The sequence below is a fragment of the Chlamydotis macqueenii genome, chromosome 3, assembly GCF_036417535.1.
Source record: "Chlamydotis macqueenii isolate bChlMac1 chromosome 3, bChlMac1.mat, whole genome shotgun sequence".
NCBI lineage: Eukaryota > Metazoa > Chordata > Aves > Otidiformes > Otididae > Chlamydotis > Chlamydotis macqueenii.
The window spans coordinates 87,850,605-87,877,745 of NC_141558.1; the positions used below are offsets into that span (position 1 = coordinate 87,850,605).

Sequence of the window (27,141 nt, forward strand, 5' to 3'; positions counted from 1 at the left end):
CACGGGAATGGATCTCAGGCACCCACTCAAGTCCCCCTTCACAGCTGCCAAGCAAACCACCAGCTTCACAACTCCAGAAAGACTGGTATTCACAGTACTAAGACAGGCATATTAACTATGCCTCACCTCTGCCACATAATGGCTTTCAGACCCCAAGCACTGGAGGCAAGATGAGGTTGGCTGGATGAAAGGATCTTGCAGGGGAGGGTATGAATGACTTTGGAGGACTCCTCTGAGCTATGTAATGTATAAATACGCAACTAGTGACTGGCATTGATTTTTAACTGAGGTACTTTTCAGGTAAAGTGGTGATGTATTTTCTTGCAGCCATCATTGGCTCCTTTTGCACATGTGGCATAACCATCCAAGCTGGATCCTGCCTTACCCTGAACAGATTAAGAATTCCCTGTTGTTGTCAGCCCCTCACACTGGCAGCATTCCTACACTGTACCATGGAGGAATTAATGGCTGCAGAGCCTTTAACTCCCCTACAGTGTAGGGGTGCACCTTTCTGAGGATGCAGCATGCCTTTGCTTTACACAACAAGGCACGGCCTACTCACACCAGCTGAGGGAGTCCTCGGTGTGAGGGATCTCTCTAGCTCTATCCTTGTCATCTGCTTTTCCATACCTACGGAATTTGTCCTTGAATTTCTCCAGCTCCTCACGGTTCTGGCCCAGCTCCATTTCCAGGTAGTCCTGACCTGACTCCAGCTCCCTCTCCATCGCCTCCATTTTGTTAGTCACATACGTTAGCCGTCGGCGCAGCTCCTCATTCTCATGCTGCAGTAGCCTGGGGCACACAGGAACAAGGTACCATTGAGTGCACAAGGGGTACTCCACACCAGCACCAGCACCCCACTGCCCTGCTCTAGGGCCCAAGGCCCCATGCAGTGGTCCCAGGAAATCGCGAACTGAACTGGCAGGAGACTACAGCACACACAGCGAGAGGTACATCTCTGTCAGGAGACGGAGACTCAGACTCTCTTGGAGCAGGAGCAAAGGAGCACATGCCAGCTGGCCAGCCAGGGCTCCTAAGTCCCTCTCAGGTTGCAGTACTTGGATAAAGCCCACTAGCCAGATGAGTTGCGCAGCTCCAGTGTCCTTCACTGGTGAATGAAACCTGCTCAATAATTTATCCTAGTCCAGGTTAGAAGAGTTGAAGGCAAAATGAGTTAAAATAATTTTCTCCTCCCCTGAAACTGTTCAAAACCCCTCACACCTTTAATACATGGTAGAAAGAATACTCCATACAGCCTTAAGCACAGAAGCAGAGGTGGTGGGGTGCATGTAGAGATGTGATCACAGCTGCCAGTCAACCCCATCCAACACAGTGTGGAGCTCTGTTCCTCCCCAACCAGGACATGCCTAGTGGTCAGACCAATTTCCTGTTGTTTTTCATTCCTTTGTGCTCAGTTGCTCAGAGAAACCCAGAAGCATGGCTTCTCTCTAGCAGTGCGAGCTTGCTCCTCACTATGGCTTAGAGCTCAGTGCTAAGCAGCTGTCTGTGCCCCACACCACCACCAAAGGGCTCAGCTCTCACTCACCCTCAGTCAGCAGCAGGCCTCTGCATGCTGCTTCTGGTGGTTTACACCAGAACAGCGGCAACAAGAAGAGGTTTAAAAAAGGCACTCCTCTCTCCACCTGTATTAAAGGCTTCATCTCCTACTTTCTTTCACACCCACCAACTCCTCTGCCTGCACCTGCACTGGGAGTCCATGTTCCCTCCCCTCCAGGGGGAGAGACATGCAAGGCAGAGGTTGGCAAGGCACAGACTAAAGCTCTGCCCACATGACCCCAAGAAGATTAAAGATCTGAGAGGAGCCCGGAGGGCCAGTCAGCTTCGCTGTGCAGGTGGCACAGGCAGCATGTGAGGAATCAGCACCCACACAGTCGCAGTATGACAGGCATAAAGGGGGAGCAGGACACTTACTTCATCCTTTCTGCATCCGTCAAGGGTTCCTGCACAGGGAAGAAAACAGCTGTGAGATTCTTTCAGAGGAGGAGCTGGTCTCTCACACTGTCCTAAACAGCAGACTTGGTTGCTAGAGCCTACCTGTGGCTCTTCCTCACCTGTTCTGACAGGTCATGCTAGGCAAGCTTACAGCTGCTAGGATCTGTACACACCACTCAGCTGCCTGACAGCAAGACAGTGTGTTGTGGTTCAGAGTAGAAGATCTAGACTAGAAACCATCACACAAGTTAGGTAACTTTACTCTCCCACAGTGCAATCTTAGCATCTCTCGTAACATCATCACCTTAGCTGATGTTTCAGCTTCCTCCAGACCCACAGTCAGTGGGCAGCAGGAATCTCACAGCCCAGCATACACTGAGGATTAAATTGTCACCACAGCAATCACAACACCCTTGAAGCCCCACAAAAAACAGTGAGAGAGAATCATTTGGGAGCCAAAAAACACGTCTACTATTTACACTATCCAGATTGTGCTGTGAAAAGGTTTTATTTCTGCAGACCTGAAACCAGCCACTGTAACTGTTCTAGGATAGCACAAGAAACAACAAAGGTCAGAAAAGCCTGTGAAATAAATTAACATTCTGGGCAAGATCCCCAGAGATGGCTGGAGCAAGGACCTGCAGAACAAGGAGACACAGTGGTGTGATAAGAGCACATCACTCAGCTATTCTCACTTCCTTTGCACTCTCTGTGTTAACCCATGAGATGGCTGCTGTCTGCCAGCATGGCTGGGAGAGATTTAACGAGCACTAGAAGCAACTGTATTTTCTGTGAAAGTCCAAGACTGTGACCATTCTTACAAAGTCCAAGCTGCTCATAGATTATTTTTAGTGCTTGGTACCAACAGCACTGGACAAACTCAATGTGCTGCCACACTTTAGATTATGTCCATTAAGTGTTACAGTCAGCTCTGGGCTGAGAGACCATCCCACAGACAGTTGTGGATGAGGCTGTGGAGCTGCTAGCAATATTACAGAAGGCAAACCACCCAAGTCCTGGCCCTAAGAAATCACAGGGCTGCTTCCTTCATCAATTCACATTTTAAAAGAACGGTCCTTACCATCTGCATACACCCTATTCACATCTATTATTTTCTTACATCCTGACCCCACATGGTAATCGGTTAATTCATGCAGAATTATCTAGTGACTGTCTCCTCTATCCCCCCAAATACACACACAGCAGATGCAGATAATGTGGTTCCTATTAAAACAAGGTGATGGCCCCAAAGCAGGTTGGAGAAAAGAGAAGGCTTATAAAGATCTGAAACAGTCATCATACAAAGATCCAGTACCCCAAGACAGCCAGGCACAGGGTACACACAAAGCACTGGGAGCATCCCACCTTCTGACAACAGAGCTGCCTGCCTCCTGTACACATCTGCTGCCCCACAGCCTGGAGGGTCTCCAACCTGCAAACACCGGACAGTCTGCAGCAGGCAGAACAGCACCAGCTCCTGCCTTCCTAACTCTTGGGGCCAAAGGGAACCTAGTTCCTCCCACGAAGATATACCTAACCTGGAGCATAGCCATGAGTGGCGCCCACAAGAGAGCAGCTTCTAGTAATTAAGCATCCACAACCTGAGGTCTGGGGGCCTGCTCTCACTCTCCCCACTGGCATTATAGACCAGGTGAGATCATGAGGGAGCTTTGGCCTTTGCGAGACCCCCGTCTGTGAGCCAACGGCCCCGGCACCTACCTTGTTTAGTGCCAGGCTGAAGGAAGGGGAGGATCTAGATGGGGTAGGCCCCTCCTCCCGACTCCAGCGTGTTGTAGTGGAGAAGGATCCTTTCTCTGGGTAGTTCGGCTCCACTGCACGCTTCTGCCCAAGTTTAGCATACTGATGGTGTGGCTGTAATAGCCGTGAACAGGGACTGCTTTCATCCCTTCTGCCCTCTGCACTGCTTTTCCATGAAGTCAGTGAGTGCTGCTTCTCAGAGGATGTCCCTGCCAGCCCCAGGTCTGTCAGCTGCTGCAGCTCATACTGACACAGATCTACTACCCTTCTCTCCAAGGAAAGGAGTTTCTCCTTACTGTCCTTCCTCCCAAGGACAGATTTCTTTCTTAGTCTGGAAGGTCTCTCAGCCTCCTCAGCACGATTTCTCTGGCATGAAGCCATTCCCAGACCCTCACATTTTTTTTCTGCTTTTCTTCTGCTTGGGCAGGCAGATCTTTGAGTTGAATGCTTGGTTTTGACCCCTTGCAGGTGGCATTCCCCTTGGCCTTCTGGCACAGAGCTTCTGGGCAAAAGGGGAGAGTTCTGGTCTTGTTCTGCTCCTGTCTCTCCCAGTGAGCGCAAGCGGATGGGATTCAACACCCGCTGGGTAATCTCATCCAGGAATTTGGAGAACTGCAGTTTTTCCTCTGTGATCTTTTCCCTGCGCTTGGCAGAGTCAGCAACACTGCTGCTGCTGTGTTCCAGTGAGTGCTTCTCTCTATGGCTGAGGCAGAGCTGAGGATCACTGTACTTGTGTGAGCCATGGCCACGGGAAAGCGTCTCTACTGAGCGGGACTTGCGTAAGCTCTCAGGGCATGGGCCCGTCATGTTGGTCTGCTTCAGGATCCCTTTGAGAGGCAGGTGTGTAGAGGAGACCTGAAACTTCCTTGGTGTCAGGATTTCAGGAGGCTCTTTAAACATAAGTGAGCGTTCCAAGCTTCTGCTCTTGAAAGAGCAAGTGGGATGGTGTCTTTCATCTCCAGACACCATAACTGTCTCCATGCTACGGCTCACAAATTTGCTGAGGTGCCCACGACCGCGGTTTGGACACCGCTTCCCACTTCGCTGCCCCATCTTCCCACCACGCGGAAGTGCTGGCGAGACAGTCTGGCTCTTGATGTTCAACTCTGCTCTGCACTCTGTCACTTCTTTCTCACTACTGGACTCCAGGGACCACGATGAGGAGAAGTTCAGGTTGCAAACCTCAAACCCCTCTGCCTGCTTGAGCTGGCCTGCCTTGGTATAACTAAACCCCGTTTGCTGGTGCAATGGTGTTAAGCCCTTTGCCACCCGGCAAGCCGTTACCTGACTCTGCTCGGCCAAGATCACTCCATCCTGGTCATCACGAATGATGGGCACCTCATGGCGGATCTCGCGATGCTGCGGGGGTGCCTTGCGGTAAGGCTTCTTTGATGGAGCTGTGCTTGACATCCTCCCACCTGCGTGGCTCCAGAAGTTGGTCACCTACCAACAGCAGAAAGTGCACAGAAGAGAGAGTCACAGGCGCTCCATCGAACCCTAGAAATGACCCGCAGGAATGTGGCTCCCCTGGAGTCCCAGAGCAGGTCCCCATGCAGAGTGCTAATAGATGAGGGAAAGAACGTGGCCACAAGCCTTGAGCAGTGGCTGCAGGAGAGGGAGCAAAGTAAGAGGTAGCTGTGTCCTTCTCCCAGTCAGTGAGAGCAGAGGGCTGGCACATCCTCTCCCCCCCTCTACACATGCTCACTCACGTAGTTTGTGTGTGTCCGGATTATATATAGCAAACAAGAACAGACCTCACAGCAGCATATTGATTAGGCTCTTTAGGAAAGGCCTTTTCCAGTATGGAAACTGCAAGCCTTACAGGCAGCAGTGACAGCTGGAGCAGGAGTTATTGATCATGTGCTGTCACTGTCAGCAGGGGCTATGTGGGAGGAGACTCCAGCCATTAAAGAGCCCAAACCCAGAAGTTTTTGGCTTACACTGGAACCCCAATAGAGCAGACCACAGAAGGCTTGTCAGAAAGAGGTACCACATCATTACAACTGCTCACTCTGTCAGAAAAGATAAAGATCACCCCCAAGTCACAGGTGACACCAAATTAGGGAACAATGCCATTGATGTTGGTACCTAAGGCCAGATTTTGCAACATGCAGCAGTACCACTCGCGGAAAGACTAGACTAGTCCCTTCACCCAAGTCGTGCTGGCAGGATTCTTCCTGCTGCAGGAGCAGTAGCAGTACAGGAGCAAAAAATGGGGTAGAAGGAAAGCAGCTGTCTTGTACACATGGAAGAATCTGCTTCCTTTCCACCACTTTAAGACTGCAGTGGAAGGCAGGAAGACTTCCCCTGAAACAGCCAGGATTTCAACCACCCTATTGTACACAAGACAAGAAGTCTTGGAGATGCCAAGCAGTTCCTGCAAAGCTCTATACCAGACCTTCCTCGATGACAACACAGGCATTGTTCATAGTCCCCCTATATTTGGGGTAAGCACCCACTTCTGATTCCCCTTTCCCTTGCTGGATCCTAACACTGATCAAGCCTAGTATCTCTTCAATCCTCAGGGCCTGACCTGTAGCACTTCCAAGTGCAGGACCACCCTCTGCCCTCTTCTACAGGCAGGGCCATTTGACTCCCATTCACACACCTTCAAGGAAGTCAGTGGATACCGTTGGGCCAGTGACCTAACAGACTTCACTTGCTTGGCATTTTGGACAGTGGAGTTTCACATTTTAATTGTCTAACTGAAGCCCCAAGAATTATCTCTAATTCTTATCTGCTCTTGCTTACAGCACCTTTTTAACACTTACACTGAGTTCCCTGGCAGGACTGGCAAGCATGAGGTATATGCATCAAGCACAGAGTAGCTGCAAGCCACAACAGTCTTTACACTTTACAGAAACACTTGCAAGGTGTCCTCCACTCTGCTAAAAACACAAGCTTGCAAAAGTTTCTCATGCCTTTTTACAGACATGAACAACTTCCTAAAACTAACCTGTAAATCTCCACCACCAGAATGCTGTCAACTTCCCCTTGCTGCAGTCATTCCCTCAAGGCCCCTCCTACAAAGGCTCAAGTAGGTGAAGAGATTTCTAATACTTTAGAAAAATCACATCCAGCATACCAAATGCACATTCCACTGCATCCCCAAGCAAAACATGGGTCTGACTTGCTGGGATGACATTTTTCTTCTTCAAAGAGGAATGCTAAAATCCTGACCAGCAGCAGCTTTGTCAACACCCCACTACCAAACAGGTGATCTAGGGGATTCTTCTGTCAATTCCTGCTAGGCTAAGGGCAGGAGATGCATACAGAGATATCCCAAGCTGAAATCACAATCATTTTTGTAGGCCACAAGGACGTGAGCACTTACCAGCCTGGGCTCAAATTTGAAGCCTCATGAAGCAGGGACACTCACTCAGATGCCCTGAAGAGGAGAAACAAATAGCTTAGCATCCATCAAAACAGCCAGTTTGAAATCTCACTCCATAAATATGTAAGGAATAGGGAATGTTTATAACCAAGGACAACTGGATGGTCATCTCACTCCAGGTATCTGCCCCATCATCAGATCTTCTGAAAGTAAATGAAATTATCCTAGGATAGTTGGGCCATATAGCCCAGCAAGAGCTGGAAAGGCACCTGGAAAGGACATGTGCAAGGCACTCAGGTGACTGGGACCACACAAACTCAAAATTCTTGAAGCAATAGCTTCAAGGGAACCTTGGTTCCAGGAAGGACTAAAATCTCCTACGAAATGTGACCCTCCCAGCTAATCTTCCCCACTACCACAGAGGGATGCCAACTGTGAAGCCTTCGGTACAGAAGCTTGGTAGTGATAACAATTACCTCACTCGTCCTTTTAAGTCACTGCTGCTCACCTACAAATGAGCTGGCAATTATCAGACTCTTGTTTGAGCCAAAACATTACATCCTTGTGCCTACAGCTGTGATAACCCACACCTCCACAAAAGAAGACAAGCTACTCTGACTTCCAGCAAGCAGCATGCCATGCTCTACCTTGCTGCTAACAGGCTTCTGTAAAATAGTGTCCAGCCAACCATGGACACAACACAAGTTCAGAAACAACCTTCCTCTCTGTTCAAAGCCCAGGGTATCCATCAGTACAAGAAGAGAATTGGGTTGATCTGGGAATCAGCTGTAAGAGCGTAGCTCTGTGGCCATCACTCTACCGCTGGCACAAGAGAGACTGCAGTGGAGCCTTCCCTCCCCTGATGCACTTCTACCGCTGTGCTGCTTTTTCCCCTCTCAACGGCACCAAGCCCTTGGAGGTGGAACAGGAGTGCAGGGCGTGGAGCAGTTGTACACACATGGGGAGAGCCAGATTGATGGTGAATGGAACAGGCAGGCAACCAGGACCACGCAAACTCAAGCTTTGCCAAAACAAACTGAAGAGGTGCCCTAGTGCTGGCCCTGCCCCAACAAGCTGTCTGGCCCCTTTCCTTACTACAATGCTATAGTCGGGTCTCAACTAGCACAGGAAAAAACAGCTTCACAACATCATAACTGCTCCGCAGGGCAAAGCTCTAAAGTATGGGGGAGAAAGAGAGAGGGAGAGAGGGAGAACGTGCATGTCCAGGAAGGACCAGGCCAGCACAGTCTGAATATGCTTTTCCACCAACTCCCAGCAGGAGCTGGTTCAGCATCAAGGCAAAACCACCAGCCACACAGGCTGGCAGACAAGCAGAGGCTTCCAGGAACAGCTGCACCCATGGGTTCACACATGTTTCCATTGCAGAGGTGCTCAGAACGAACATGCCAAAGGCCTCCCTGTCTCTCAGCACACAGTTCCTCAGGCTCAAACAGGACTGTCCTGCTTCCCACCCAAGAGCCAGCAACTATGCTACCTGCCATCTCATCCTCACCTACCTGGAAAAGATATCGCGATTTGAAACTTGCCCTCATGATCTGAGAATTTCCAGAGATACTTAAATACTCACAGTGCCTCCAGGCAACCTTCCCTCAAACAAGGACTTACAGATCCAAAGGGATGACGTGTCCAAACATTTCTGGTCGTTTGTCTCCAAATCAGCTTTCCCCTGTCAGCATCCAGCAGCATCTGGCCAACAGCTCCTGAAACATGAGAAAGGAAAGTTGGTGTCAGTCACCTATCAGCACAACACATGGAAACAGCCAGGCATATGCAGAGCAACCCACAGCCAGGTGCCAGGGCAGGAGTCGGCAGCAAACTGCTGCACCATCAGGCTACTATCTAACGCCAGGACCCTCCAGTAAAATAAGTTCCTTGTCTTCACTGTGTCCCCAGAAAATAAGGTCTTTTAATCCTGTCTCTGCTGAGCAGGATGTCTGTGCAGACCAGTAACTGACTTCTGAAAGGCAGCTGTTTTTGCTAGATGGCTCCAAGGGTCACTGCTTCCCCACCTGCATTCCTGTCCAACACCAGGAATCCAGTATCTGTCATTCTGCTCCAGCCACCCTGCCACACCAACCTAATTTTGTTCTGCAGACTACCCTGCACTAAACAGCGCACTTAAGCCCTCCCTGCCTACAATACCTGGGCATCCTTTGCTACCACAGAGAGAGAATCCAAAGGTGGCTCAATTCGCTACACCTCTGTTCAGAAAGGAACAGATACTCTCTGCAGAATAGATGGACCTTGTGCTCCAAAGCAGAAATGGATATAGGCAATATCCAGAACTACAAGGTGGCACTAATTCTGCTCACCATGCTATTCACAGTATTCTCTCTAAAGGAGCTTGCTGTCAAGTCCACATTCTGACTAGCCTGTAGAAGCTCAGCTTTAGCCTGGAGCTACAGCAGGAAGGCAGCTCTTCAGCTATTCTAATTAGCACTGTAATACAAGAGGAAACTTAACCTCCTGGTCCCTTTTATCCGCCTTTTCCATCTCTCATCAGTAACGCTCCTTAACATTTACAGTCCTCCTCCTAGCAGGCTATTGGCTGCAGTAGCTCCAATTCTACTGTCTTCTAGCTGCTGCCCAGTGTAGGTTTAGTCTCATTTCTAAGCTCATCGACAGTTACAGCTTCACTGAAATGGCTCACTGAGGGCTACAAAGCTTGGGCTCACACTGATCATCAATAGTCCTGTCTTTCAGGCAAACAGAACACACAAAGGGTCAGAAGACTGCAGCAGAAACCTAACAATTTGCTTTGCTAATGCAAGAAGCTGAGGATTTCTCCACATCCCACAAAGATAAAACATACATAACCTCTTCCCTCTTCACAGTGAGGGACAGCAGTCTCAAGAGTGTAGCTGCACAGGCAGTATACAAGCTTGACTCTCGCTGTTTTTACCAGAGAGCATCCCTCAACATAAAAATCCACTTGCAGAGTTAGCTATGTTCTCTGTGTGTTCTGAGAAAGGCAAAACCCTTACTACACATCAGGAATAGATGTGATCTAGTATGAAATTGCTTAAGGCTATTCTGTACAAAGCCCACAGAACTAAGAGCCACTTGCCATGCATGCAAAACCACAACACTATCCATTAGCATCACTTTGTCTCCAGTAACAAGAAAGAGGTCCACAGCATACAAAAAAAGGTCCAAAAAGGAACCCTTTGGACAAAAAGGGAAAGCATCAAAGAAAAAAAGCAACATTTGTAGGCACCTACTGTCTTCCTGATACTTGGCAAGTCCCTTGAGGCCTGAGGTAGCTAATACTTAGCTTTGGTTCTAGGATGCAGATAGTTTCTGCTTGCTTGCTGTTGCAGCAGCTGAACATTCCCTGCAATGAGGCAGAAGACTTGCAGGGTTTTCCTCATTGTCATCTTTTCTTGTGTGCCTTTTCTGACCTTATAAAACAGCCTGCTTACCAGTGTTCAGGGTCAGCAGTCCCCCTTCCTCAACAGAAATATGGTGATTATGTTGCAGAAAATGTTTCTTATTTCAGGTACTGTGTCATCTTTCCAGCCTTTCCCTCTTAAAAGTAGCATTCCTTTAACCTTGCTTTTTATTCAGAAAGATAAACTTGTATGACAGAGAAAATAGATTCCATAACACAATTAGTCACATTTGTTTCTAATGCAACACTACAAAAACATTCATTGGCTATCACAGGCTCAGTGTACTCAAAAAACTCAAAATGCAATACCCACATGTGAAAGGGAAAAAAAAAAAAAAAAAAGCTTCTGTTGTCCCGTGCCACATATCTGATCATCACAGCCAACCCAAAATCTTCACTTTGTGTGGGCCAACCTGTACCTGAATGCATATCCAATGCATATCCAATGCAGGACATCGGCAGATCCTGCTTTCGGAAGTAACGACGTTTCTTCACTAGCATCATACGAAGCAAAAGCAAGAGAGATTTGTCCAGTTGCCTTCCTATGCTTAAGGATACAGGCAACCTTAGCCTCCACATGTCTCTAGCCAGAACTATGTGAGAAGCTGCTACAGTAAGTCTGACCAACTAATCAGCAAGGTGGATGATACAGCAACTGCATCAAGAGGTCTTGTCCAGGACAGAAGAACAAGTTGTGTGAAATTAAAAGCAGCACCTGTAGACTGCTGGTGCCAAGTATGGAGGAAAAGGACTGCAAGGTTATTAAAGGCCATTTTAACATTTAATGAGAGAGATCTTTTCATTCAGAGAAGGCATCTCAATTAAAAATACATTCAGATCCATTCTGCTGCTGGCTACTTGGAGGGTCATTTTAAAATAAAAGGACAACAGCTCCTAGTGCTGAAACTGGCATCTCAGTTCTGCTTGTACGTTAATGCTCACAATTCAGATCTGAGTAATAGCATTATAGTGACTCTTGGATTAAAATCGAGTTTCAGGAAGATTATTGCTCATTCCTGTTTTTCCATACCAATTAACCTTGACTATTAGGCAGAAATCTCTGTTCCCCGCATGGGAACAATTCCAAGAGCTATTAAGACAAAGGGATCAGGCTAGCTGTTGAACAACAGGCCATGTAACAAGCCCTACTTAACACCTAACATATTTCCAAAGAAAATTAAATCCCTAGACTCTACAGTCTTACATAGTTCTTGTTGCATATAAATACCACTGGACATATCATGTGTCATACCCATTGCAACCTGCGGAAGTCTCTTAAAAGTAATCAGAATTGCACTTTCCTTACAGTCCTGCTTCCTCCTTCCACAATACAAAGATCCCAGTCCCTCTAATTTAGTTGCACTCCATATCCTGAAGTATGCATTTTATCATCGACTCTCTTTGCTGTGTGAAGAGTAGCTTAGCTTCCGTAACCCTTTTATAAAAGCCAGGAGAGATCAGCATTGCTCAAGAAACACTAACATCCCTAACACGTAACTGGAATAGAACACAACAGCTGATTAACATCTGAACAGGAACAGCACAGGAAGCAAAGCACCCAAATCCAATCCCCAGAAGGAATGTTAATGGAGAATAAAAATACCCCGGGGAGATTTTGACCAGGAAATGAATGCTAGCTTTCTAATGCATATAAAAGCATAGAACCACCTTTAATGGCTACATCTGAAATTGCAAGAGGTCATTTGCCAAGTTACCTCTAACACGACATCAGGGGCTAATGACAACTTCTCATGCAGAAATGCTGACACAACACAAGCCTGTTCAGTTTGTTCAGTGATTCTGTTAGCTTGATCTCTTTAGTTTGTTCAGTGATCCTTTCAACTCTCAAAGTGGTTTAGGCTGCATACTTCCAGAGCCTCTTCATCTTTGCACGTTGGGTTTCATGTCCTTCCCCACTCCATCTTCTTACCTGTGTTCTTTCAAAATCGTCCATGGGAAGACTTTTGGAGCATGTTTCTCAGATATTTAGAGATGCATACCCAGACATGAGAAAACAACTCATGGAGATTAGGAGAACTGTCAAAAGTTCCTGACAATAACTGTCTGGGACCTGCTAGAAAAAGCAAATCTTGATACTCTAACAACATGTATCTGGCAAAAAGCTGGTAGATCACGTGAGGGAAATTTGGGAGCCATGGCCTTAACCTTTTTCAAACACAAGCTAGGGAATGGCTACGGCAAGCAAACATTTGAAGAGAAGTGAAGGAGTGAGTGGGTGAACATTTCTGTAGAAAATCAACATGTAGGAATTCCTTTCCCAGACCCCTGTCAGTTCCTGTGCTGTGTAGGAGGGGAAGAAAAGTAGGAAAAAAAAAAATCATACATTACCTTCCTAGAGCATAAAATCAAAAGACATTTAATTAGGACAAGCTAGGAGCAGCTTAAATTCTCCAAGCACTGAAAAGTGGACTCTCAGCCTCTGTAAGTATTCCCTAAGTCTCATACAGCCCCCAGCAATTAGTATCAGCAGTTCTCTTGTTTCAGCCTTTGATTTCAGAAGTTCTGGGAAAACTACAGTCTCTCAGTGCCAGCAAGCGAATGTCACTGAGCCCTCTCTCTAGCAGAGAATATAGCAATGCTAGAGAATGCTCCGTTATTGCAATCTATATACTTGCCTCAATACGCTCTCCAAAACACCCGCACTGTCTACAAGTCACAGTGATACACAGATAGCTAACACACTATGCAGCATCTACACAGCCAGACAATGGAGCAGAGCATATTATTTGCATTATTTACAGAGGACAGATGGACAAGTTGTTGCAGTGACCCAGCCCCCAGAGCATCTGCAATGTTGAGGAGGTGTTAAATCCAGCCTTGATGCTTGCAGGTGCTAGCAAAAGCAAATTTCAAGAACTGAAAAGGCTGTTTACAGCAGCCAGCTTTATTCTGAAATGCTATCACTACAACCGCGCTTGTGGAGTAATTCACATACCAGTTTTGTTCCCATAAAGCCTTCCTTCGCAAGCAGAAAACACAAGATGTATTGACTAGATTTATCCTTTTCAACAAGAAAGAGAACTGGCATCTGCAGTACTTACTGTGTAAGTTCTTCCTTGGCCATGCATTTTCTACATGCAAAAGTCACTATGCATACTGAGGCACATACTGGGGGAGACAGTGACTGGGAAACAGCATCAAAATTGGGTGAAATTTCTCTCAAGCTCTGCCTAGCTGTAGAGAAGTCCAGCTCAAACCTGCTCAGTCATCTAAATCTTTTGAAAACATTAAACATTCGCGAAAGTTTTGAGATGCTGCTTTTGCTGCATACACAGCATGCTAACCAGGTCTGCAGGCACTTTTATTGGCATGCTGAGGAGGAACCTTAAGATAACATTCTAGGGGGTCTCACACCTGTATTAGACAAGAAAAAGCCTGATTTATAAGGAGGAGTAATCTACTTCAATCGAACACTATGGCTAAGAATGACCAAGTTGTACAAAGGTTGCAACGATCAGTTCACCCATCCTCCACCAACATACATCACAACAGGCTCTTTCATTCTACAATCACATGGCTGCAGCCAAACTTGACATACTGTTCAGCAAGTAATAAAAAGGATCAGCTTTTTCCCCAAGGTCTTGTCTACATACACACTGTACTAAATTAAATTGACTTAGAAAATAATATAAAGCGGTATAACCCTCCTGGGTAAATGTTCTTAATTCAGTTTAAGAACACTTTCGATTGAATCAACTTAAGTTAAATAGATAGATACCAGACACAAACTACATTAAGGATGCCTGTACAAGAATGTTGCACTAATATAATCACAGCTGTTTCTAATCTGATTAAGTTAAATCAGTACAACTTCCCTGCAATGGCAAAATCCTTACCAATATTGAAGTTAACCCTTTTCTACCTTTTTCTGCTTCCAAAGAAGGTTTTGCTGGGTTTTGTGTTTGATTTTTTTCTTCAAAAAAAAAAAAACAAACTCAAGAGTGGCACATCTCTCTTAGAATCAATATAAGCTAACCACACTACACAAGGTATATTAAGGTATTAAAGGTATTGACATTTATATGACTCGAAAATTTTGCTACTCCAATGCCAACTAAATATCATAATAATGCTCAGACTGGCATGGCATAACGTTTTCTCTGCTCCCTCCAAGCAAGACAGGAAGGGTGATCCCAAATACTTGCGTTGCTTTACATACACCCACACAGCTTTTCCTTGCTGATGTCCAACATACCTGGAGCAGTTCAGACACCAGGAAGGCAATGTTCCCCACTCTCTCATTCCTAAGGGTATGGCTCACCAACAGCTTATCTGGGCAAACTGGAGTGTGGAGTTAGAGCACGTTATCTAACTGCCCCCAGGCATGGTCTTACTACTGCCCCTCTTCCACCAAAATATGAAGTTCTCTGGCTATCTGTGGGGTAAGCACATACACAAAACATGTCTGAGGTCAAAGACCTAACGTGCTACAAATCCACACTCTAATCACCTCTCATGTCCCCAGTTCTCACAGCATTCTCCCCTTGAAACATATTAATCAAAATTAAATTCCAGCAATTCCAAAAATCACTAGGGTTTTTTCCATTCCTCACTGAAAACTATCTGAACTCTTCCTCCTTATCTTAATTCTTCTGGTACTCACTTGCATCTCTACCTGCTTCTTCAATCAGGTCTCTCTAAGCCCCCTCCAGCCTTCCTCACATCTACTCCATCAAGGCAACCACCACACCCTCTCACCACTGCCACTTTCTATTGTCATCTCTGAACTACCATATACAGAACTAACTTCCTCTCCAGTGCAACAAGTTTTCTGTGTTCAGCACGGAAAGACCATAGTGAGAATCCTCTCAGAGTCCCTTGTAGAGAACTAAATCCCTCACTGGCTTTCAGAAACTAAATGGGGCCACAACTCTGACCAACATGGTGAGCTATCACTTCTGCTGCATACCAGGAGCAGCCATGAAATCAGACTTGTAAGTCTATTTAATTTATTATTTTTGGAAGGAGTTATTTTGAAGCCCTGATCACATGGCAACATGGACTACAGGTATACACAAGAGTTCAGTTGCTAAGGGAACTACACTTCCACATTTTCTATTTTACGAGATTTAAATCTCAACACTCAAAGGGCTGCAGGCACATTTTCGCAATAAACTGTTTGGTCTTGAGTCTCAGATGCACACTGGTAGCTTCTAGCAATTTTAAGGTTATGTGGCCCCATACCAACTCAAGAATTCACACTCACCAGACATATATGCAATGAGGAAGACAGGAACAACTTCCATTCCGTAAGTAAAGAAATTGAGGCACTAGGAGAAAAAACAGCTCTGTGCACTGTTTTTGCATGAAATTCTATGCAAAAGAAAAATAGTCTTAGCTATTGTAAGAAAGGAACTATAGGAAAATTCAGCAAGACGCAGCCTTAACTTCCTGCACCTAAATAGGAGTGATCTGGGATAGAAAAGAGAAGGAAAATGTGCATGAGCTAAACACCTACCTGACAGCAACTGGGTTGAATAGCCTGCAATTCTTTATAAGTACAAATAAAGCAGCAACTCTGATCCAGTAGGAGAACAATATTTGTACTATACTCAATTCTCTTTGCTGCTGGGGTTTAATCCCAGCAAGAATCGTTTTGGTTTAATTAGCTTTTCCCTAGCAGATGGTCAGATGTGAGAGGCAGAGAATGGTACAGGCTTAACTGTTGGGTGATTGTGCAGCTGCATCTGTAGCTGAACGGTTAAGCATGTCCAGGAGTCCAGCTGTAGTTTGCATGACACAGTCCATCTTTGCCATTAGCCAAATGTCAGCTTCCTCTTTCTCCAGATTATATATCAGTCAGAGGCACTACCCAAAGGCAGGCAAACAACTAACGTGCAGTCTCACCACCATCCCCTTTTCTCAGATAAAATCCTCAAACCTTAATCAACAGAAAATCCCCCTTTCTTTGGTGACAGAAGCACATTCAGAAGCATTGCCATGGAAACTTGAGCCATCCTCTCTGCTATTCATCAGAGAAGATCTTCTAGCACAGAAATATTTTATGATCTCTACAGCACTGAACACAGACAGCCATCAGTATAATGAAGTAAAATTACAGACTCCAGCATTGTGTGAGGATAGCAGTGGGTCATTCTTCAACCAAGCCGCCTGATCCTTGCTTCACCTACAATAAGCAATAGCTCATTAGAAACTGGCAAGGAAAAGCAGTGTAGCACTGAGAGAAAAAAAAGTGGTGTTAGAGGAATAAACTTATCCAGCCAAAGGGAAAAAAGTTAAAGGGGTTCACAGCCTTTTCCCAAAGCTGATCACATCCTGCCGCTTTCCCTTCCCAGACGTTATGAGTGATGGTGCTACTAACTCCTTTGCAAAGCAGGATTCCTACCAGGCTCAGACGCCTCTCACTTAACCCAAGTCACCGTCATTGCCTACTCTGGAGACAATATTAAGTATTCCTCATTGACTTCCACTTAGCCTCTGCACCCAGGTGTAATGTGGAGTGTTAGAGCACCCACACCTACACACTGGCAGTAATCGTCTCAACAGGCGCAAAGGCAGAACAAGGAAAGAAGACTGGTTTCAAAAATATGCTTTGGGCCGAGCAGATTCAGAGCCTAAGCCAAGGGCAGGAACAGGCATAAAACTCGTCTTAACTCTGTAAACAACAGAGCCGCATGGCTCCTGAAGCAGAATGTAACCCTGGAGCATCTTCTCTCTTTTCTGTAGTGTGGTCCTGTAGTTAATCTACCTCAGTTTGCCCCATTTGGGGTTTTTTGTCTTTTTTTTTTTTTTTTAAATTATTCTCTTAGTTTTCAGCACCACTGAACTGCTGAGAGATTTTGTTCTGAGAATTCAGTCACAGAAATACAACACAGTTTAATCCATCTTAGGAAAAACAAACAGATCCACCCACCCATCTTTCATTGGTGACATGCATAAAGCACGCAACTGGCTATGGCTCTTCTCTCCCCATTCACCTAGGCTCCAGTCAGCCCTTTTAACAGCAGGATCCTAACTACAGCAGAGGGGATCCACACCTACATCCCCTGCCCTACAGGCTGCACATGAGGAGGCTCTCTGTCACCAGCAGTCACAGGTTGCACTGCTTGTCCTTCTGTATAGACAGTATGTACCTTCTAGGTTCACCTTCCTCCCTCAGGTGAACCACAGACACCCCATCTGAGACCAAGCAGGGTTGCTTCAGCTCTTTCCTCAAACACAACCCCTCCTCAGGGCAGAATTAGAGCTCTCATCAACCATCTTGTTCCACATTTGTCATCATGGCTAGCACCACTGTTGTTCTTCATCTGGAGCTAATAATGAGCATAAATTGTCCCAAAGGGCAACTGCAGCGAAAGCCCAGCACTTTAGTTTTACCACAAGGTCAGCTTGTCCAGACCAGCACTACATCCCCTGCCTGGAATTACTCTTGTAAAACTGAAATGCTTGGTCTCTACCACCATTATCCTTTGGGATAGCATAAGCTCGTTAATTATTCTGAGGTTAAGGAAAAACATCTCCTTTTAGCAGTGAAGACAAGCTCTTCACCTCCACTGGGGTCCTCCCTGTAGACCCCCCTGTAAGTAAGCTCTATGCAGCTCTTCAGACAGCAAGTTGGGAATGAAAGACAGTTCACCTGCAAAATGAAGTCACCTATTCTCAAAGGGTGATGATTAGCCCCAGATATTCTAAAGAAAGCAAATAATCATGTTCCAGGTACTTTTTTTTTTTTTTTTCTCAAGTGTCAGACTAAACCACTCAAAGAGCTAGCAGCTCACGGCTCACCTAAGGACAAAGACCATGGAGGAATGCCAGTGTATTGCCAGGCAGATGTTACAAAGATAAGGTGTTTGTCCAGTGCCGACAGCAAATCGTTCGCTCATGCCTTCAGTTTCATGCAGCTGCACAAGCTCAGCTCTACAGAGTCTGTGACTCTGCACTAAGGAATGTTTCAACTGTAGAAACACCACATCTGCTCTCGGCTCAAGGTGCCCTAGGATCAGATCAATTCCCAGTTTTATTGTCCAGCTGTGGCCCTACTTTCTGCTCCTTGTCCCACCAGGGGGAGATCTAGCTACTCAGTGAGGATTACTGCTCTAGCCAGACGAGCGCATCTTCTCAGCAGAGGTGTTTGGCACAGACACCGAAGCACAGAGATCTGGATTCCTACACAGTCCTGAAGGTCAGCAGGGAAGCCAAAACAAGGAACGAGCAGTCACTTTCTCTCCACATGGTAAAACTCACTGACAGGAAAGAAAGAGGCCAAGAATCAGTCTTCCCCGCTCCTTAGCCAACATCATATCCATTTTCTTTCAGCTCACTTACTCTCTTCCTGGCAATCAGGAAGTGATAGCAGAAGCAGTATTTAATCCTATAGACCACCTCCACTTTTACAGCTGTCACCTATATCACATGACAAAGCTGAAACACCCAATGATTATACACACTTAAATGCTCTATCAATAACATTCCACATAACCCATTTTTAGACTTACTTATATTTTGCTACACCTCATGCTGCCCACAGGGCATATTGTTCAGTTCTGCACTGCAGAAGAGGAAGGAAAATTAAGATTCAGGCAACACACTTTCTCGTCAACACCCAAGCCCTAGAAGTCAGGTACAGAGTCAAAGGCACCTAGTTTGAAATAAAATGCACAGTTTACATGAAATAAAGAGAGAAGGGCGTCCAATGTGAATAACTTCCAACCGTTTCACAATGGTAAGAGTCTTTTTGCAACAAGTAACATTCCCCTAAGCACCCATCATTGAGATCCTGCTATGAAAAGTGATACATCCTTCTCAAGAGAGCATGGCATGGACCAGTCTGGTAACAGTAGCTCTGTAGCAACTGACCCAGAGACTGTGGGAACAGCTAAAACACAAAAACTACGTTATAAAGACAGACCGCTTCTGAGAGCTCATTCCTTCATGTCTGCTACTGTACAAGGATGGCAGTAGGGAAGTCTTCTGCAGAAGACTAACCAATATGGAAATGACTGGCAGATCACAGATTTTCAGGCTACTAGAAATTGACAGAAGCAAAACTGCAAGTCCCAAAGATCAAAGCAAACTGGGTAATGAAGTTAATAGCCCAGGGCTTACCTAGGACACAGAATATGTTCTGCTGTTCTTTCCACAGCCTTGCCCATGGGCTGCCCATACTGACACTGACAGAAGGGACACATTTCCCTGTGCCAGGCAAATGAAAGACTTGCATAAAGAGGGTAAGGATGGCTTGCATGATAGGGGCATAGGAAACTAGTGACCATTTCTCGCAGACATCATGTCAAGGATTCCAAAACAACGCATCCACATCCTGATCTGCCATCCCTCACCAAGCTTCTGGTCCTCATCTCTTGAGGTACCAGACAGAAAAAGGAAGCTTCTTCAGAAGCTGGAGCAGTTCAGCTGCAGCACACATGTGCAAGAACATTTTTACCAACTGACTAGGTGAAGCACTCCTGCCTGGGTTAAATCCCAGAGTCATTCAATCTCCAGGCAGACACCTCATGCACAGTTTGTACTGAGCAGAGCTTGATGGCACGAGCCACTCAATCATCTACTGATCTCCAAGAGCACACAGGCTGCAGGGGGGACAAGCCAACCTTAATTGGCCTTATCGGTGTAAATTAAACTGTACAACACACCCAAGCAAACAGACAGTTCCTTTGGAGGAAAAGGCATGAGTTATTTTGCTGCAGCTATAAAGGAAACATTGCTGCTAGGACATGCCCCTGGAGTGACTGTGCTGCTCAGCTCTCCCGCTGCATTCCTAGGGTTGTTTAGCATGGACTCAGCTCCAGCCTTTCCACAAGTAAGAAGTTTGAACCCTGAATGCCATCTGGAAACACAGCCAGACTCCACCTCCTGCATGCCTGCAGGCCACCAGGTGTGGCCAGGAATGGCACAAGCTACACACTAAACACACCTTTGATGTGGAGCTGAAAGCATGTAGCCAGGGGGCATGAACAGCACGCCGCCCGCCGCCGCGCTGACTCCCAGTGCAGGAATGTGGCTGCAACCACAGGCCAAGGAAGGCAAACACATTGCATTCCTCACCAGGCAGGGAAGGAAAACAAGCAGCAAAGCCCACACACCCACCACGCTCCCTACACATGCCAGCCCTGCCACTGCCAGGACCCCAACAACGGCTTCAGCCTCAAACTCATTTGTGGGAGAGTCCTCGAGTTCTCCAAGCAACTTCTCAAGCCATGGGGCAGGAGAAAGAGAGTACAGCAGGACAGTTATCAACCGGGCACGCAAGCCACAAGGAGGAGAAGAGTCATGTCACCAGTGCTAGGAAGTAACCGTGTTCCAGGGCAGGAACAGCTCTGTGCGGTAGCCTGGGAAGGGTATTTCCCTGACTTTTGCTGTAAGACAAGGGGCAAACGTAACACTTGGACTTGTCGAGTTGAGAAGACAGAACTGAGTAAGAAGCTGACTTCAGGCACTAGGGCTGCCTGGAAGGATCCAGGCCTTTTTCCACCTCCAGGAAACTGCTCTACCTTAAGTCAAGCGGCTTCTCTGAGATGCAGGCACTTCCTCATTACCCAAAAATCTTTTTGTAAACACTGTCCCCACTGCCCATAGAAACAGATTTGATCTTGATTGTACATTATTCTCTCCTTACAGCAGTGACATCTGGTCACTTCACAATCAGGAGAAGAGAGACTCAATATACAAAAACCCAAAACATTGGGTAACCTCTTGTCTCAAAACCTCTCTATTTTAGAGTCACAAACAGACTACGCTCTAGTAAGAAAAAAAACCACTACTCCTCCTTCACACAGCATTCCTGCAAATCTCAAAGCTTTCCAAAGAATTCACTGTTCCCAAACATCAAGTTATTCTGAAAGAAAACAGATAAGGATGCATCAGGAGATGAAGTTGTCAACAGTGTTCGTAAGTCCACGAAAGGAAGGCTGTATTGTGAACTCCCCAGTCTTGAATCTGCACTTACTTTGTGTAACACAACTAAACATCAACCCACTCTTAAAGACCCATCGCACCGTTCTAAGGGCCAACTGTGAGCCAGCGTTCTCTCAGCACCAAGCAGGAAAGCCAACAGTCACAAGCACTGTAGCAAGAATATATCCAACTTGAATGTACACCAGTGTCCCAAAGGCTGCCAAAAAAAAGAGCTTCTATCTGGTGTGCTTTGCAGAGTAGATTCTGAACTTCAGTAAAGCACATAGATGTCAGAAAGGAGCAGGATTTCATGAGGTAAAAATAACAGAAACTATTTAACACAAATGGATATGGCAGAACACATATTCCCTTCTACTTTCCAAGAAGCAAAGAGCACACAAACAGAGGGAGCCCTGTACTGTCATTGCACAGAAGTGTCAGCAAATTCAAACAGCACCCATGAAGGGCTGAAACACTGTAATCTCTGGGGAACCTGGAAGGCGAAAGGTCAACATAGCCACAAGCTCCAGAAACATACTGATGCATCTACCAAGCTGCCAGAGCAGGGATGGTTAATAAGGATGTGGCCCAGCTGCTCCACACCCCACGTGCATTTCAAGGCCCTCAATGAGAGGAATGGTCTGGTATTAGGTAACAAGAAGAGACCAGATGAGGTCCAGTAGACTTACCCATGCCCATTAAAATGCAAGGCCTCAAGCTACCTATTCCCTTCTAAGCCAGTAAGGTAAGCTGCTGCAGTAGCTCCAGTACTTGGAACAAAGAGGCATGAAATGCCAGATTTGCCAATAGATTTATATCCAGAGATATAAATAGAAGCCTGGCAGGATTTACAAAAGCACCCAAACAGATTAGTGTCTAAATCACTCCATGCAGGAGAAAGGGCTTCTCCACTTCTAACCATTCCACACCTCTCCAACTCCAGACACCACAAGAAAACTCATTTCGGAGAGGATGGAAGCCCCTGCTGCCTCTACAGGTTGCCAAGGGCCATCCCTGTGCAATCTGCTTCGATAGTGACACATCCAAACTCCTCCAAGTCTCACCAGTACAACCTGCAATGGCTGCAGCTCTCGCAGCATGTACGTCTGCCTGTTTCCTGGAATAGGAGCTGCCCTCTCAGCCTCTCCTCTCCCTTCCCCCACTACATCTTTATTTTTCATAGACTTAATACTGTTTCAAGGTGCAACCCTCATCCTGCCACCGGTGGGCGGGTGAGTGGGGGAAAGGGGCCCTTTATAATTGTAGTGTTGCAATCTGCCAGCCCGGCCAGGCGGCCTGTTCCCGCCTGCACTGTATTAAATACCTTAAAACTGATTACACCCCCATGGGGCATGATTAACAGTCTTCAGAGAACAAAGTCTACTTTCATAAGAATAAGAACAGACACGTACTGCTAACCTACTACACAGCTGGGCAGGTGAGGAAACAGGGGGAAAAAAAAGGAGGGTGTGTGGGGGGGAGAGTTAACTGTACTGCTAACCCTATTCTTTCCTTCCCTCCCCTATCCCAGCGTCTCCGAGACTTCCACTGCCCTGAATTGTTCCCTTCAGACCTACCCCAGAAGATTCAGGTAACAAAAGCTCATAAACAAACTGCTGCCTGTGGAAGTTGGGCAAAGTTCTAACCTGGACAGGTAAAGCCTTGAGGCAAGCGGACTGAGCATTGCTCTGGGTGACAGCAAATCCTTCACACCAGTTCCCAGGAAAAGGGAAGGGTGAATTCCAACAGCAGCATGAAAAACAAGGAGAAGGAGGGAAAGCTGAAAATATGAACACATATCCACACCCCTCTCTAACCTCTGTATATATCTGAAAAAGTCTATATAAGTAACAGCAAAACATCTAATTCAATCTGGAGGTTAACAGCTCTCCAGAATCAGGTGATTACTTTTTTCTTGTGGGGAGAGAGGAGGCAGCAAACAGGAGGAAAGCCCTCTCCATCTGAGATAGATAATAGGGATCTCCAAACATACACAGTCCATATACATTGCCGCAACAAAGAACCAGCCTGATGGAAACTTAGCCAATCTGACATGAAATGACCTACAGCTCATTAACAGGTGCCTTCCAAATCTCAAATGCCCACACAAACAGCCACAAACATATTTGGTGCTATCTGGCTTCCATCTCAGCAAAGCATAAAGAATCAAACAGACCATACAGTCTTTCACCAAAAGGAATAAGAAAAATGGAGGCAACTCCTAAACTCAAACAAGCCTAGGATGAACCATTCCAGCTACTCTCCCCAAACCTATGACAGAAGAAAGTAGAGCAGGAAGCTCCAGGAAAATGGTCTTATTTCAGAGAGACGTCAGCAAAATAGTAAGAACCCTTCTAACTGCGTCGTTTTGGAAACAAGTCACCTGCTTTACCCAGAGCCCACTGGCTTTACCCATGGCCCCGCAGATGCTCATGGCATAGTCTGGAAGCACTTGTGTTCAACATCTAGAAAGAGGCACCTTGCTGACACATTCCACCCAGATTCTTACCCAACGCACTCAAGAAACGGTTTGTTGATGGAGACACCAACCCAGATAAAAATGATCTACTTATACCTGGTTTACCCAGCTGCTAGTCCTCCAGTCAGCACACGGGAGATATCTGAACTGTACTGTCTAGTCTCACTTGTACACCAAAATCTGCATATTCTCTTTTTTACAGAAAGACTGGAAGGCACCAACTGACTTTAGGCTCTGATGTACTCAGCATTGACGTAAAAGCATCAATACATTTAAAGTTATCAAACAGATTGTGCTTCCAGGTTTGGACAAATGGGAGGTTTCACCATAAACACAAGTTAGACATTACAAGCTCCAGGAGATATTTTAAATTCTCGCAGCCAGCACAAAAACAGTTTTACTTTGGGAGCTAAAGTTGCAAAGCTGTAATAAATCCAAGTGACACAGTAAAACTTTTCATAAAAGCTGAAAATTAGTTGTGAAGCCCCAGATGGCCTTCTATATTATTCAATTCTGCTACCATGGGCTAGCAAACTTCACAATGTAAAAAGACCTAAAAATTCTATCATCTTTCAGCTCCTAGGAGACAGAAGTAGCCTGCCTGCATTTTGTGTGTACATATATACACACCAATTATATATAAATAATGAATATATAAATAAAATTTAAAAAGCCACACAGCTAACAATGAATTGTTCAATCCCTCACCATGCTGGGCAGCTATCAATCAAGCATCTGAGCTCAAACTGAAGCACGACAATCCAATGCTTTGCCTTGGCTGCGGTACCCTCACAGATATCCTGCACCCACCCCCTATTCCCAGAGTAAATTGCTTTCCACTGCAGAGAAGCACTCCCGCTATTCCAATACCGGTATTCGCCACTAAGGCAAGAGACCCTAATTTAGCCCTGCATGGGCCTTCTGCAAACTGCTAATCCCCAATACACAGCTGGTTTTCAAATGTATGGGCATGAGCAAACCGTAAACGATTTATGGCACGTGGCAGGAAGACTCCTGGCTCCCTGTGTAGGCGGGGTTTTGGGACAAGATCATGCTTGGACTAATGTTTATATTGCACGTTGTCAGTCGGGTAGTAAATCATCCCTGGAGCAGCACAGTAATACAGCCCTCCCCATCCAGCTGGAGCCTTGATGACACTGAATATAGCCTGTTACAGCCATTTCAGATACACCTGGGGACCTATTTACACAGGCATCATCTAATAAAGGAAAAATGGATACACTTATAAGTAGATTCTACAGAAATGCTGCAGCTCAGCAAGGGTGATTTGCTTTCAGGAATCAATCCAACCTGGTGCGAGAAGCTTCCAAAAAATGACACTCTGTACTAGCGCTAAAAGAAATTTGATTGAGTGCTTACACAGACATCTACTAAGAGAGTGTATCACTAGCAAAATGCAGTTAGCTGAGAAAATCCTTCTGAGCAAAGTTTTCATTTTCTAGTATTTACATAACCATAGTGCAAGCAACACTTGAAAAATTCAATTCTAAAAGTTCAAGAAATATATTTTGCATACTTTAGTGCATGTGATGCTTTCTGCTTAGCAAAATTAAACCACTTCAAGGTAGGATGTGAACTTGAAGTCCATTCTCAAGAAAGGTTACTTAAAACAGCTTTAATTTTAAACAAATATCCTGCCATTTTTCATTTTCTTTTCCCTCATTTGAAAGGGTTGTGCACACAATACACTGGGTACGGATCTCCTACAGGTAAAAGAGAAGGGGGAAAGAGTCCTCAATAAGGAAAAAATGATAAATAAAAACACACAAGAAAAAAACCAGAACAGTAGAATTAACTGCAATCGCTTTTCAGCTATTTGATATAGACCAGATTTCAAGTCACCTTCCTAGAATACTTTTAAACTTTCCGCTGGGCAGTAGCAGAGTCCTCACTAATGAACAGCAAAGCTGCAGGATGAAATCTGATTTAGGAGACAATGAAGCAAGGCATCTTTGGGAATTGTATAGAGCTTGTGCAGCAAGACACACCCAGGTCTAAATGCAGTTACCCTGAGTAGCATATGCTAAAATAATGGTCAAAAACCTTACTGCCACAACTATTATCTAATTATTATCTCAGGAAAATAACTTATACTCTTTTGAAACAAGTGCTATGAAGTAAAATTTGCCTAAGGCTTTTTATGAGCCAAGTATAATTCCCCAATAGTTAGAGAAACTACCTCATCTGTCCCTTTTGATTTCAGAACCATTCATGCATGAGTGTTATATTAATGCAGCTGGACAACTGAGACTTTAAACAGAAGAGTAAGAAAATCCAGTTATGACTCCTACAACATTGCCAAAGCCAGCTTTATTGCAGAGCCAAAATACAAATATAGAATTCAACCAAAGACACAGTAGTTACCGTCAGACTCTCAGTTTTTAATTTGCTGACCCCTACAAATCAGAAATTTAAATCAGTTCCCTTTTGCCACTAGCAGCAGGTCAGATCTTCTATGCCTAAAAACCAGCCTAACCCTTGCGGGAAACCTTACTTTCCAATCCTGACCCATTTCACTCTCAGCATCACAAAACTACCGTGAATGTCAGAAACCCTTTACTCACAGCTGCTACGCCCCTGCTACAAATGGGTTACGTTGTGCCCCAAAGCACATGTTGTTCCCAGAACGGCCCATAGGGAGAGTATCTATACAGGGATCTCAAGTTTGCAGACCTGCCACTAGCTCTGAAAATCCCCCCACACATTCTTTCCTTCAGGAGTTCCGCTTGTGTTTAGGCATTACAAACATTACAAATAAACACCTTTTTATACGTATCCCCATACCACTGCCACTTACCTTTATTACCCTATCCATCAAACCAAATTTATGCTTACCTGACCAAGCAGCACTGATGATTCTCTTGATCCTCAAGACAGACTGTCCATGAGCACAGGACACAGACTGTATCTTCCCAGACGCTGAGACATTAAAGCTCATGCTACAACATTCCAGATCTCACTTGAACAGCCTTAAAGCCCTTCCCTTCAGCCACCTTCCAGGCTAAAGTCCACCATAAGACCGCAACGTGGAAAGGCCAAACTCCACATATTCTTTTCCCTCTTACAAGCAAAGGTAAGAAGCACAGAGCACTCTTCCTGACCACTCAGCACAAAGAGACAATACTTACATGTCTTCATGTTCATGGGTAAGATAGTTCTCATCTATGGACTACACTATCTTTCCAAGGACCCTGCTCTCCTCCAGCTTAAAATCCTCAACTACCAGACCTAATCAAAGCAACTGGAGTGCTCTGTGGCTTTGTTTTTTGGTTGGTGGTTTGTTTTATTTTC

At 45.6% G+C, this 27,141-nt stretch overlaps 1 protein-coding gene across 4 annotated transcripts in view; it reads right to left on the reverse strand.

Annotated features, from left to right (window-relative positions):
* Positions 1–27,141, reverse strand: part of TJAP1 (tight junction associated protein 1) — a 40,178-nt gene that overhangs the window by 8,374 nt on the left and 4,663 nt on the right. For 2 of the 4 annotated variants that reach the window (XM_086744522.1, XM_086744521.1), the window contains exons 3-7: positions 8,672–8,766; positions 7,046–7,099; positions 4,996–5,154; positions 1,933–1,961; positions 631–792 (exon numbers count right to left, since the gene is read on the reverse strand). In XM_086744522.1, coding sequence (XP_086600648.1) covers positions 631–792; positions 1,933–1,961; positions 4,996–5,121 — 317 coding nt within the window. In that variant the 5' untranslated portion in view covers positions 5,122–5,154; positions 7,046–7,099; positions 8,672–8,766. Of the gene's footprint in view, positions 1–630; positions 793–1,932; positions 1,962–3,672; positions 3,840–4,995; positions 5,155–7,045; positions 7,100–8,671; positions 8,767–27,141 lie in introns of those variants that run through there. The other 2 variants (XM_086744524.1, XM_086744523.1) reach the window with 2 other exon arrangements.